A 12,546-nucleotide genomic window follows, 5' to 3' on the forward strand; every position below is an offset into this window, starting at 1 on the left:
TTCTGCTCATTTGCTTTCACCATTCAACAACGATAAGAGGTAAGCAGCACATGTTTGTGTGTTGTCAAAATAGAGGCATGCAGTATCTTTGGTATGATCTAAATAGGTTTAGTCAGTTTTTATTTATTTAGCAACTGTTGTTACTTAAGTTAGTTTTCAGGTTTAGGAAAATAAATTGGTCTAGAATATAACAGGGCTTTAAAAAACATGCAGAGTTTGGTGTATCAGATTTGATGGCAATATTGAAAGGTCGGCGCACAAAAAAGTATATGTTTTACCAACCTTTTGCACAACTGTCTAAATTAAAACCACACCTGTGCAGTGAAACAAGGGAGCTGGTGGATTTGAATAAATAAAAATAGCCTTTAAGCTACTTGTGCATTAGTTTCTGCCACTGCACTAGTTATGATTACCAGGGCTAGGTCTGAATAGTTTGGTCTTTTTTATTTGGTGACTATTGCTACTTAACTTTGATTGTCAGATGTTCAAAAATGAGCTGGTGTATGTAGAACATTTGGAATAAACACCGTATTACTGAAACGTATAATCAAATATTTACGCTTGGGAGTATCAGGGTCAATATGTGAAAGCAGGAGAGGAATTAAAGCACAAAATCAAGTTATAGATTCTGGGTGTTGTTGGACTAGTGAATGTTATATATGATCTTCTTGATTGTAACATTTAAGACCCTGGAGGCCGAGAAGCTCTTGATTCAAATCCCAATTTCTGTGTTGACTTTACATGTTCTACCCCTTAATGCATGGATTTTCTAGTTGTATGTCTCTGTGTGGCCCTGTGAGAAACTAGCAGACTGTCCAAGGTGTGGCCAGTCTTTGCCCAACAGTAGCTGGGATGGGCTCCAGCAACCCTATGAATCAGAGAGGGATTAGGCAAGTTCAGAGGACGGATGAATATCATTTATTTGTTTCTAAATGTCAAATTCATAGCTGAATGTACAATTTTTTTTTAGAAAAATTACATTTTTCTTTTTGTCTTTTTTTTTAAAGGTTTGGTATTGCGACAGACTCAAAAACTTATGTCAGCATTTTCCACTTTGTCAGACCAGATGAATTCCAGTCTCACCAACGAGCAGCAGAAAGAGATCTGCTCTCAACTGGGAAATGTCAAACTGAAGTTGCTCTACAAAGCCACCACCCATGGTTTCGGGGGAAAAGCCTTCCATCAAATCTGTGACAACAAGTCACCCACTGTGTCTGTGGGCTACAACAAATTTGGATATGTGTTTGGAGGTTACACCAGTCAGCCTTTCAGTCAGTCTGGAGACTGGGTGGAAGATGACCAGGCCTTTCTTTTCTGCTTTAGTAAAGAGAAACTCAACAAATATCCAGTCAACAATCCTCCATATGCAATGAAAATGACCAAGAATAGTGGCCCTAACTTTGGGGACACTTTGATTTTTGTCTATGAAAACAAACCAGAAATGTACAGCAATCCTAGAAATTCCAAGATTACTTTCTTTCCAAGATATTACAAGTTCCCTGCTGAAGAGATGTATGGCAATGACTTAAAACTGACTGAATGTGAAGTTTATCAGGTGGAAGGTAAAGTTTAATATCACGTACATGTACACAATTGAAAAAAAATATGCTATATACAGTATATTGTTTATGTGTGAGTATTTATGTCTATAAATATATTTTTACATTTTTAATAACACACTTGAATATTTAAATATTTAACTGCACTAATAATTACAAAAAATGTTTATACATATCACACATATAATTTTTATACGATGTCCTTTTTATACAGGCAACTCAGTACAGAAATGCACAAAACAAACTAGTTCTGATAAATGAGTCAAATGTCCAACTCTCTCAATTTTGCTTTTCTGATATAATTTGTTTGAATTTCTTTAGAGAAATCTATTTATTTGGTCAAATACTTTTTCATGTGGTGATGTGTATATGTAATAACAGGTTATGCTTTCTGTAAGATTGTGAAATTTCTCAAATTAAAACTTTGTTATGTCAATAATGTTCTGTTGTTAAAGATAAAACAGGGTTATTAATTTTACATTTTAGAAAAATATTTCTAAGTCAAATTTGCTGAACTCCATGTTTGAGAATTTCAGATTTACCAGACACTGATTGACAAGTTCACAGGTGATTCTTCTGCAAAAAGTTGCATTGAGTCTAGTTTTAGCTACGAATGGCTGTGTGTTTAACTGCAGGAACTCTACAGACCTGACAGTTTTTCAACTCACTCACTTTCCTGCTCTTTGAAACTGCTTTAACAACATCAGCTGTGTAGCAATTAGCATTCTTTAATAATGAAAACATAGGTGAAATGGTTTCTCATGTGTTGCCAGAACATGTTTGAAAAAAACCTGATTGTTTTGTATATATGTATATTATATATATATAATATAATATATAATTAGTCACAAATCTGGAAAAAAAATAATCGTGATTAATCGACATTAGTTTTATTTATTTTTATTTTTTTGGTACAGTGCCAGCCACTTAACTGAAAATAATCATAGTGTGAAATCACACACAAACATTTATCATAATTCTTGTTTTCTCTTCAACAGAAATCCTTAAAACCGAGCATCCATGGAGGACAACAGTGTGGACATCAGAGTGAGATAAATACATTCCCCTAAAAACACAGTTCATTCTCATGCCTTTAAAAACATTTTTGCAGTATAAACATTTATTTAACTTTTTTGTGCACAACCCCAAATTTATATAGCAAAATGTCTTCTATGTTCAAAAGATAACATTTAAAAATACTTTTTTGAATGAATATGTAAGGGATAATACCCGACGAAGTGTGCGTTATGAGAAATTAACGCACGACGCGGAGGCCTAAACCGTCCAACGCTAAGCGGAGGACGGTTGCCTCCCTGAATACGCTTATACCATGGTCATTTACAAAATAAATAAACATTCAATCAATATTTAGTACTTTATTCTTGTTATGTCTTTGGTTTAGCTCATTTTTTCCACAAAAAAGCGGACTATTTGATCCGTGATGCGGTTTGTTGTCACGGGGAAATGGAACACGGCATGAAGCCTGAAGCCGTTACAGACCTCAGCCGCAGCGGTAAAGTGTTGCTGTCTTGAAAGAAAGACCCAGACAAACTAGGATATTTTTCATCTTTTCTGACGTTAATCCTTCACTGAGCAGCTAGAACATAAACAACACAATCAGCTTCTGGCAGGTTCGTTCTTCTGAGCTGCTCTAAAGCAGAAACTCCCTCTTGTGGTGAAACAGAAGACCACACCTTGATGTCGAGTGGTGTTTTATTAGAAGGAGAATAACCAATTTGTCAATATTAATTTACCTTACAAAAGGAGAGGAATATAAATGCTGGTCGGTACAATAAGTTAAATAAAGCATCAGTTCAGAGAGAAAGTTCATCCATTACTGCTTGTTTTGTCCAGACGATGAAGGAAAAATGTGTTTTAAAGAAGCCTGTGCAGTGATATCGAACGTTTGGTCTGTGTGACCGGAACTTCTTTTTTAGGTGTGCGTTATTACTGCGCATTATCACTTTTTAATGCACACCCAGCAGCCAATCAGAATCGAGTATTCACCCAGACCATGGTATAAAGCTTTTTAAAGGCTTATACCTTAAAAAATATTTTTGAGCTTTTGATTGTTTTATAATATTCATTCCTCACAAATAATGACCCCAATGCAGTATTTTGATTCGTTCGTATTTTTCCCTGAGTATTCCTCTGAAAATCTGAGCTCTCTGCATCTGCATGGCATACCCACTAAAACAATCAGGTCCTCATTGTGCGACGTAGGCCAGTTACACTTCCTTACAGGTCTGTCTGCCCTGTCGGCACCGCCCCCAGCTAACACAAACACCAACTATTAGTGGATCAGGCTAGCGGTGATCAGCTAGCTTTACGAGCTCCCCAACTCGTGCAGATGCCGACTTAATTTGGTGTGTATGTGTTGTAACTGGAGTGTTGTGTAATGATCTAGGAACGCTCATTTGGTTTAGCGTTTAAAATTTGTGCGCTGGCTTACACCAAAGAACATTATGAATCTGCACGGCATTTAAGGTGGATCCTTAACATATCCGAGAATGTTGCAGGTAATTGAGCAAACTAAAAGTGAGCAATGAATTGGGAAAACTGGTTTGAAACAGGCATACCAAAGAACAGCTCAGGTCTTAAGGAGTTAAATCATGGAGCTAGCATTTAGCAGTTAGTATTAATCAGAAACAAAAACCCGCATTTTCTGTTGAAATGCCTTGATAGGTTGTTGTTTGGGTTAGGACAAACCAAAAGAGACAATTGAAGGTCAGTTTAAAGCATTTTTGAAATAGTTATTGATCCTGGAAGTCTGAATCTGTGAACGTCTAGCTAGCTTGACTGATGTTGACTTATGTTAGCCCCCAGTTTAAACTGCTGTCGTTTTCTGCTGCGCAACTTTTTGGAATCTGCTCGTGACATGCAGACTTCTAGTGGTGTATTGAAGAAAAAGCTTGAAATATAAAGCACTGATCATAATAACTATAAATGAATTATCCGATAGTGATCAGGGGACTACAAAGTCCAATTTTGATTGAGTCATCAACCACTTGATCGGGCATCACTGGTTCTAATCATTTCAATAAGTCTTGAAAATTTCTTGACCAAATTTCACCGCTAAATGATGCCATTAGTCATCACCTCTCGTTCTGTGAATGCTGGGGCTACTGAAGGCAGAATACACAGTATGTCCATCTTTGTAAAAATGTGAATGTTTGCTTTTGTGGGAGAAATGCAGCAAACACGCTGCCGAGGCCGGCTCTATGTTGACATCATGAAATGGGCGGCACCCACCAAGAGTGAAAGGCGGTGCCTCAGAGATCCAGTTGTTTTACTTCTGGTTTTGGAAAGAGACCACAAAAATGACTCATATTTAATAATTAATTCATTATTTCGTGTGTTAAAAGTAATATATGTTCATATATATGGATAGAGTTTACTGTGAAATGCTTAAGAAAATCGTGGTATTGGTCTATTAAGAGATTTTCTGCTGATATCCTTTTTTGTGTGTAGGAGACGGAACGAGCTGATGGAGATCATCAAATCCTACAAACCATTGAACACCTCTGTGCCCCAGGCTCGGGTGTTACTTGTTGGACCAGTTGGATCTGGAAAGTCCAGTTTCTTCAACTCCATCAACTCAGTATTTAGGGGTCATTTCACCAGCCAGGCCATATCTGGAAAATGTCCTACCAGTCTGACAACACTCGTGAGTTTTTGAATCTAAAACAGTAAAACATATACTTGACAACAAATAATATATATAAAAAAAATGCCTCTCTCACCCTCCACGGGTGGTTTCTCCTCTTAGCTTGGGTCTTTCTGGACTGAGATGTCTGAGGTCTTTCCAGGGATCTGCTGTAGCCACTCCCCCAGTTTGGAGGTTACAGCCCCGAGAGCTCCAATTACCATGGGCACCACTGTCACTTTCACCTTCCAAATTTTCCCTAGTTCCTCTGAGTCCCTAGTATTTCCCCAGTTTCTCATATTCCTTCATCTTGATGTTACCATTGTTTGGTACTGCCACATCCACCACAACAACCTTCCTCTGTTCTTTATCCACCACTACAATGTCTGGTTGGTTCGCCATTACCATTCTGTCCGTCTATATCTGGAAGTCCCACAGGATCTTTGTTTTCTCATTCTCTACCCCTGAGGTGTTTCTCATTTTGACTTTGGGGTTTCCAGTCCATAATTTTTAGACATGTTTCTGTATATTATTCCAGCCACTTGGGTAGTTATTTTTTATCTTTAACCATGTTTTATGTAACAAAAAGGAAAATAAATACATAGGAAGATCCTAAAAACAGACTTGAAAATGTATTGTTATTGTAGCACTCATCAGCACTTTGACCAACAAACTATCTGGGTCTCATTCTTTCTGCCAGCTAGAAACTAATGACACTGCTTCACATCTTACAATTCCAAAGGGTAATAGACTTGACGTGTCTTTCATCTGCTGCTTTAAGTTTCCTTGGCTGATCGCAATGTCAATGATCCTCAACATTGCCTGTTTCTTTTACTCCTTTCAAAAGAGCTTAAACAGCACATCTTGAAGAACCAATCAGCTTTGAAATCTTTGTCATGGAAATACTTTACTGACCTTGTGTCTTATTACTCTGCTAAATCCTGACATGACATGAAACTCTTACAACCTCAGAGGTGTACTGTCTCTCTCCCCACATTTGAAGCCTCTACACATCTTTTTCTGCTCAGTTCATGACTGGATTTCAACCTTAAAGGGACATTGATGAGCACATGCTTGGTATATTTAGTAAATCATACACCAGAACATATTACAATAAAATCTATGACCTTGCTCAAGTGAACCCATAAGAATTTATGTTGGTTTAAAAGCAAAGTTATAATAATTAAACAAGGATTTGATTTCGATTTCTCTTTTGTTTGCCTTCTTTGCAATTTGTAAATTGATGTAAACACACAAGCATTTTTACGGCCTTTTATCCCAGCTGCATAGGAGATTTAAGAAATCCTGTGGTTTTAACACTTACTATCTCACAGTTTCGTAGCCGTTTTCTGAAGGCTGGACGTGAAGGTGAACCTTTGCCAATCCTCATATGTGATACCATGGGACTGGAGGACCTCCAGGGGTCAGGATGTCATTTAGATGACATCATCAGCATTGTCAAGGGTCACATACCAGATCGTTATCAGGTACCAAACTTAAAACTTAATCAGATTCAGTTAATATAAAACAAGTTTAGCTGAGAGAAACCACTTTTTCTTTTTACACATGCAGTTAAGCCCCTCTGGTCCTCTAAAACCAGAGGCTCACGGTTTCCGCAAAAACCCAGAACTCAAAGACAAGATGCACTGTGTGACTTATGTCCTGGACGCCAGCAAGATTTCCATCATGCCCCAAAATATGGAGAGGAAACTGAAAGCTGTCCGCGAGATGCTCAACAAGCAAGGCACGTTCTGGTAGATTAGAGTCTTTTATCACTTGCTGGTCAAGGATACAATTCTTTATAACACTTTGTTAGTAAGTTTGCCAACTACTAAAACAAATTTTTTCTTAATTTTCTTTCAGACATTACTCAGCTGGTGTTGCTCACTAAAGTAGATGAGGCCTGTCCTTTGGTGAAAAAAGACATCAGAAATGTCTACAAGAGCAAGTACATCAAGGATTTAGTGAGAAATATTTTATTTTTACTTTGAAAAAAAAATGCATTTAGCTCAGGTCTCCCAATGTTTACAATTTTTTTTATTGTTTTGTCATGTGATCCAGATGCAGGATGCTGCAGATCATATTGGTGTACCTTTGTCCTGCGTCCTTCCAGTGAAAAACTACAGTGAGGAGGTGGAACTGGACACAAACATCGACATCTTGGTGCTCACTGCAGTCGTTCAGATGCTTCGCTTTGTTGATAACTACATTGATGAGATCAGTGATCCAATGAGCAGTGCTGCAATCAAAGATTAGACATTTTCAACAATTTACATTTGTATCTTTAAGTTCTTAGTTTATCCCTCAGCTGGATGGATCAGTTTCCTGCCTTTTGATTTGCTTCTGCATTTCCTTCGTCTCCCAAAATCAGTGATCAGCTGAGAAGTGTCTCAACCTAAAAATTAAAACATCATGAACATCACTCCTTGTACTAAAAGAACCCAAAACCTGCAAGACAACACATTAGTATGTATGCTTTCAGGATGTATACTGCTTGGTGGACCTCAAAAGCTAAATTTTTTAATACTGAAATTACAAACAACTATGTTGCTTCAAGTTTGTTGGAATGTCAAAATATCTTACAAGCTGGGAGATGTCCACTTGTTAATATAATATTGTACTTGCTGATTATCATTCTGTGTTCCTTTTCTTTGAAAGTAGAAAAACTTAACTGACTAAAATAAATCATAATCTTCTGCATGTTATTAAAAAAAACAAATAACAAAAACAAATAAAGTGGCATTGTGCTGGAAATGAGAGCATTTACCTTCTGTTTAGGAATTTAAAGCTTTATCAAATTTTGCACTTAGCTGTTTCTGGCTTCATTTTCACTGCTCAGAATCCCATGTGTGGAGTCAAATATCTTTTTTTTTTTTTAACTCGTCCTGTCCAACAGCTGAGCCAACAGATGTGGGCTGAGAGCTTCTTGTGTTGGGCAGATTTTACTGTCACAACAGGGATTTATTGAGTATAAACCCCTGTTGTATTTAATGGTAAACTTTATTTATATTGATTATGTTTTATTTTATTTTATTATTTTTTCTTTGTTGTTGAACCGGACAGAAAAAAAGGGGGAGGGGTGAGATGGCAACAGAGGGAAGGAACATCATAAAACAACCAGGACTAAGTGATAAACTAGAATGGGCGGGGCCTGTCTACATACATACTCTATAGTTACTCACACACTTGTTGGCCAAGATAGTCTAAACATTTAAACTAAACATACTCACATATACTATACATATACTACACATGTACTCAATTCAACTGTAACAGCAGCTCACACACTCCATCATACAAACCCATTCAGATAAAGACTTTCATTCTGTCACACAAACGGTTAGTGCTAAGGTGAGCTGACACCTGTGCTCAGGTGAGTGTTTATGTTTCACTGAGGTGGATGGTGATGGAATGTACTCAGGGGGAGAGCGCCCGGCCATCCCCACGCCAAGAGCCCCCGTCGGGGCAGCAGCTGCAGCCAAGACCCCCCCAACACCCGCCATGGAGCCGCGGAGAGAAACCGCCTGCCAGGGAATCCCGCCGCAGAGGCCCCCCACACCCAAGAGCAGGAAGGCACAGGTACACAGAGAGTACAGGCTCCAGCCCAGCCAGAGGAGCAGCTCCACCCACCCCGTCAGGAGGGCCAAGACGGGACCCCACCACCGGAGAGCTCCCCAACCCCCAAAGAGCAGCCCACCCCACCCCAGGTACGAGCCAGGGCCCCCCAAGGGCGACCCACCCCACGCTCCAGACAACCGCCCGCCCCCACCGCGAGAGGTCCAGGGGGTGAGCAAGGCAGGGGCCGTCCACCCCCGCCGAGCAGAGGGGTATCCAAGAGAAACGGAGGCCCCAAGGGGTGATATGCTTTTTTAATGAGGGCGACATGTCCCTCATTAAGGAAGTCATTCACAGTATTCTCGAACCACTTACTTATATCTGCAATAAATCTTTCTCTAATGGTGTCGTTCCAGACCTGATGAAAGTTGCTGTGGTAGACCAAGCAGCCAAAAAGCAGGACAGAATGCAAAATATATCAAAAAAGTTTGAAATTTAATTTTCTTTTCAAAAAATGATTTAAATAATACACCCTTAAAAGAGGTCAACTAAACAATAAGGGAACTCAGGCAAAAGGCAACTTAAGTTAGCAAAGTAACATGAACTTGAACAGACTGAAAACTGACCTCACTTAAACAGAGACACAAGGGAACATGTATAGTGGGTGATCAATCCACTGAAGAAACACAAGGGGGAACTGAAAAGGACAAACTCTAACTACAAACAATATTCCAAAACAAATACTACATCTATTAAAGTGTTAACTAAATCTAACATAAGTTGCCTTTAAGAAATGACAATAACTAGAAAATAAAGCAAATGCTATTTATCTATACAAACATTAACACCCCCCCCCCACCCCCCCCACTCTTGGCCATGGTAAGGTCTAGTCAGCTGCTTGCTGTTGTGGTTGATTGGTGCCAAGTGCTCATGTTGGGTTTGTCCGGCCTGACTTTATTCATCCAGCAGATGGCGGCATCAACAGCAAGCACCATGGTCTCCTGGGGCCAGCAACTCAAAAAAAACAAATATATTAATAAACTTAAACCACAACAGAAATATAAATATGGTGTGTGATGCATTTACTGCCCTGATGGTCCTGTGATGGCGGCAGCCATCACAGTTGCTAAGGTGGTTCAGATTTATAAAAATGGTAATAAGGAAACCGTATCAAACTACAGACCAGTTTCACTGCTACCACAGTTTTCAAAAATTTTGGAAAAACTCTTTGCAGTTAGACTTGATGCTTTTTGGAGCAAATATGATTTATTAAATGAGAGCCAGTATGGATTTAGGAGTAACTGCTCAACTGCACATGCTGTGATGGAGTTTGTGGAAAATGTTACAACTGCCATTGATCAAAACTAAACACAATACCTGTTTTTGTTGATTTAAGCCAGGGGTCGGCAACCCAAAGTGTTGAAAGAGCCTCTTTGGACCAATACAATAAAAAACAAATGTGTCTGGAGCTGCATAAATTGAAACAGCTTATAGAAGTCATACACTGAAAGTAACACATGGAGTATGTGTCGAATAAACGATAAATTCTCCTGCTGCGTGCCCTCGTGTCATATAAGCTTCAATTTTTGTCTCATGACAAGTTGGTGAGACACTGCAGCGTCAAACTATCTGACATAAGCTGAATAGCCTCATAATGAACATTTGAGCTTTTATTTTGACTTCCCTCAACGACACAAGGAGAGGGGGTCCTGATCAGTCTCTCCCTCATTCTCACTCCAGGTGCAGGAAGAATTCAAACATAACGGGACAAGATCATAAATGTTTAACAGTGAGACAACAAAACAAATTGAGGAAAACCCAAACTTAAATCCAATTCCAGTCAGACAGAGAAGGGTGTACCTGCAGGCCCGGAGACCCAACAGCGTTTTCAGGACCGCATTCTCAGGACCGCATTCTCAGGACCCAGGCTTTTTTAACACAGCGCCCCCCTACTGGTTGGAGTTTGTTTTGTTACTTTCTGAAGACTTTACGAGGCACATTGCACACATGAGTAGTAAGAGTAAAAACATTATTGAAGCGCTGTTACAACATAAGCAACTAGGTAATTTATCAGATAAATCTTAAAATATAAAAACTAAACCAATAATTTTCAGTTTTTTGCAGAAGCATAAACGTTGATGTCTATATGAAGCTTAGCTTAGTTTTTATCTTAATTAATGTTGTTTGTGTAAATCTAAATTAATGATGGTTTATTAGCAATACATCTTGCAGAATTTTACAGCTCACACAATTTTTGCATCTTTTCATCTTTTTTTATTTGTTATAACTTTTTTTGTTTAATTCATTAGCATTGCCTCATCATAACCCAAATATGATTTGCATGTATGACAAAACAGAGGAAAACAAAATGTTTACTGAGCAAAGCCACATATGAATTGATATGTATTTTACTATTTTGCAGTGTAATGTACAAACTTGATTCATCGCTATTGTCCAAAAATATCACTTCTTATAATAATATTAAGTATTTATGCTGTATTGTTCAGAAGTAAATTACTTTTATACTGTAGGTCTACAATTGTAAATTTGACTGTTCTATCTTTATTTCCAGAAGGATACAACGATTCAAAAGAGGAAATCTTTAGATGAAAGTGGGTTGAATGCTGCAGCAATGACTACTGCCCATTTTGTTCTACAAAGTATTTCTAACCAACAAGTTTATTAAAGGTTTAAAGGTTCAAATTCATTATCCAAGACTTAAAAAAAAATAAAAGGTCAAATTTTACAAAACATTACTAAGAGGACAATATTTCTTTTAGTAAAGTAGAGGAATTTGACAGGAAGATTGGTATAAAATTTAAAAAAAGAGATACTCTCCAACTAGAACGTAATGTGACCTTGTAATGTTTAATTTAAAAAATGTTTTTGAAATATTAACAGCTGCAATTTATTGTACAGAAAACAGGTTTTAGGAAGTTACAATCATGGCCCCTTTTTTAGTTTAATGTAATGCATTGTGAATGTACATTATTCTGTTTAATGCAACTCCTAATAAAAGTTATTCTACAACCTCAGAAGATACTGTTTGATATCCGTTTTGGGTTTGGTTTTTATTTGATTTTCTGGCATGTTTTAATGTTTGTATATTTTATTTTATTATGAAATACATGTGTTTCTCATGGAGAATGTGTTAAATTTGTGCTACAGAATAAGAAAAAATGTAAAGAGAAATTTATATGAACCCTTTAAGCGCCAAAGTAGAAATTCTGCACAGTCATTCCAGGCTCTCTGTCTTCAGATCCCAATATTCTCAACTTCTAACAAGTTTCAGGAGCTTAGAAAACACCAGAATCAACTCTCTATCAGTAGTTAGATAACAGTAAGAAAAACATTGGAAATATTCAGTCATAATCAAAGATAAGGGTGACCGAAACATACCCAATTCTCACATTAGTAACATTTATTTAAAAAAAAAAACGATAAACGGCACCCAAAACAAGGAGGCGCTGTCTCAAAAAACAAGTCCTGAAATCGTCCTGAGAACGTTGTTAGTCATCCAGCCAGTAGGGGCGCTGTGTTAAAAAAGCCTGGGTCCTGAGACTGCGGTCCTGACAATGCGGTCCTGTGAGCGTTGTTGGGTCTCCGGCTCTGCAGGTTTTTACTACTGGTCAGACAGGCAAAAGAATGGGTAACCCACAATTCCTTGCGCTGCCAGACCGACAGCAACCCCAGCGTGTCTGAGACCATCACTACAATATGAATGAATTAGAGTTTGTTTCATTGCTTTGATGAAATTAAAGAAATGCAATAAAGAAATACGATTTT

General features: G+C 38.1%; 1 protein-coding gene across 1 annotated transcript; it reads left to right on the forward strand.

Annotated features, from left to right (window-relative positions):
* The first annotated feature begins 417 nt into the window (after positions 1 to 417).
* On the forward strand, positions 418 to 7,962 carry LOC112150593 (interferon-induced protein 44-like). The gene is made up of 7 exons (XM_024279006.2): positions 418 to 1,562; positions 2,558 to 2,606; positions 5,031 to 5,226; positions 6,540 to 6,692; positions 6,778 to 6,949; positions 7,069 to 7,169; positions 7,267 to 7,962. The coding sequence occupies exons 1-7, from the start codon at positions 1,037 to 1,039 to the stop codon at positions 7,459 to 7,461; spliced, it is 1,392 nt and encodes a 463-aa protein (XP_024134774.1). The 5' UTR covers positions 418 to 1,036; the 3' UTR covers positions 7,462 to 7,962.
* The last annotated feature ends 4,584 nt before the right edge of the window (positions 7,963 to 12,546 follow it).

Source organism: Oryzias melastigma, linkage group LG4, assembly GCF_002922805.2.
Source record: "Oryzias melastigma strain HK-1 linkage group LG4, ASM292280v2, whole genome shotgun sequence".
In the NCBI taxonomy this organism is placed as follows: domain Eukaryota; kingdom Metazoa; phylum Chordata; class Actinopteri; order Beloniformes; family Adrianichthyidae; genus Oryzias; species Oryzias melastigma.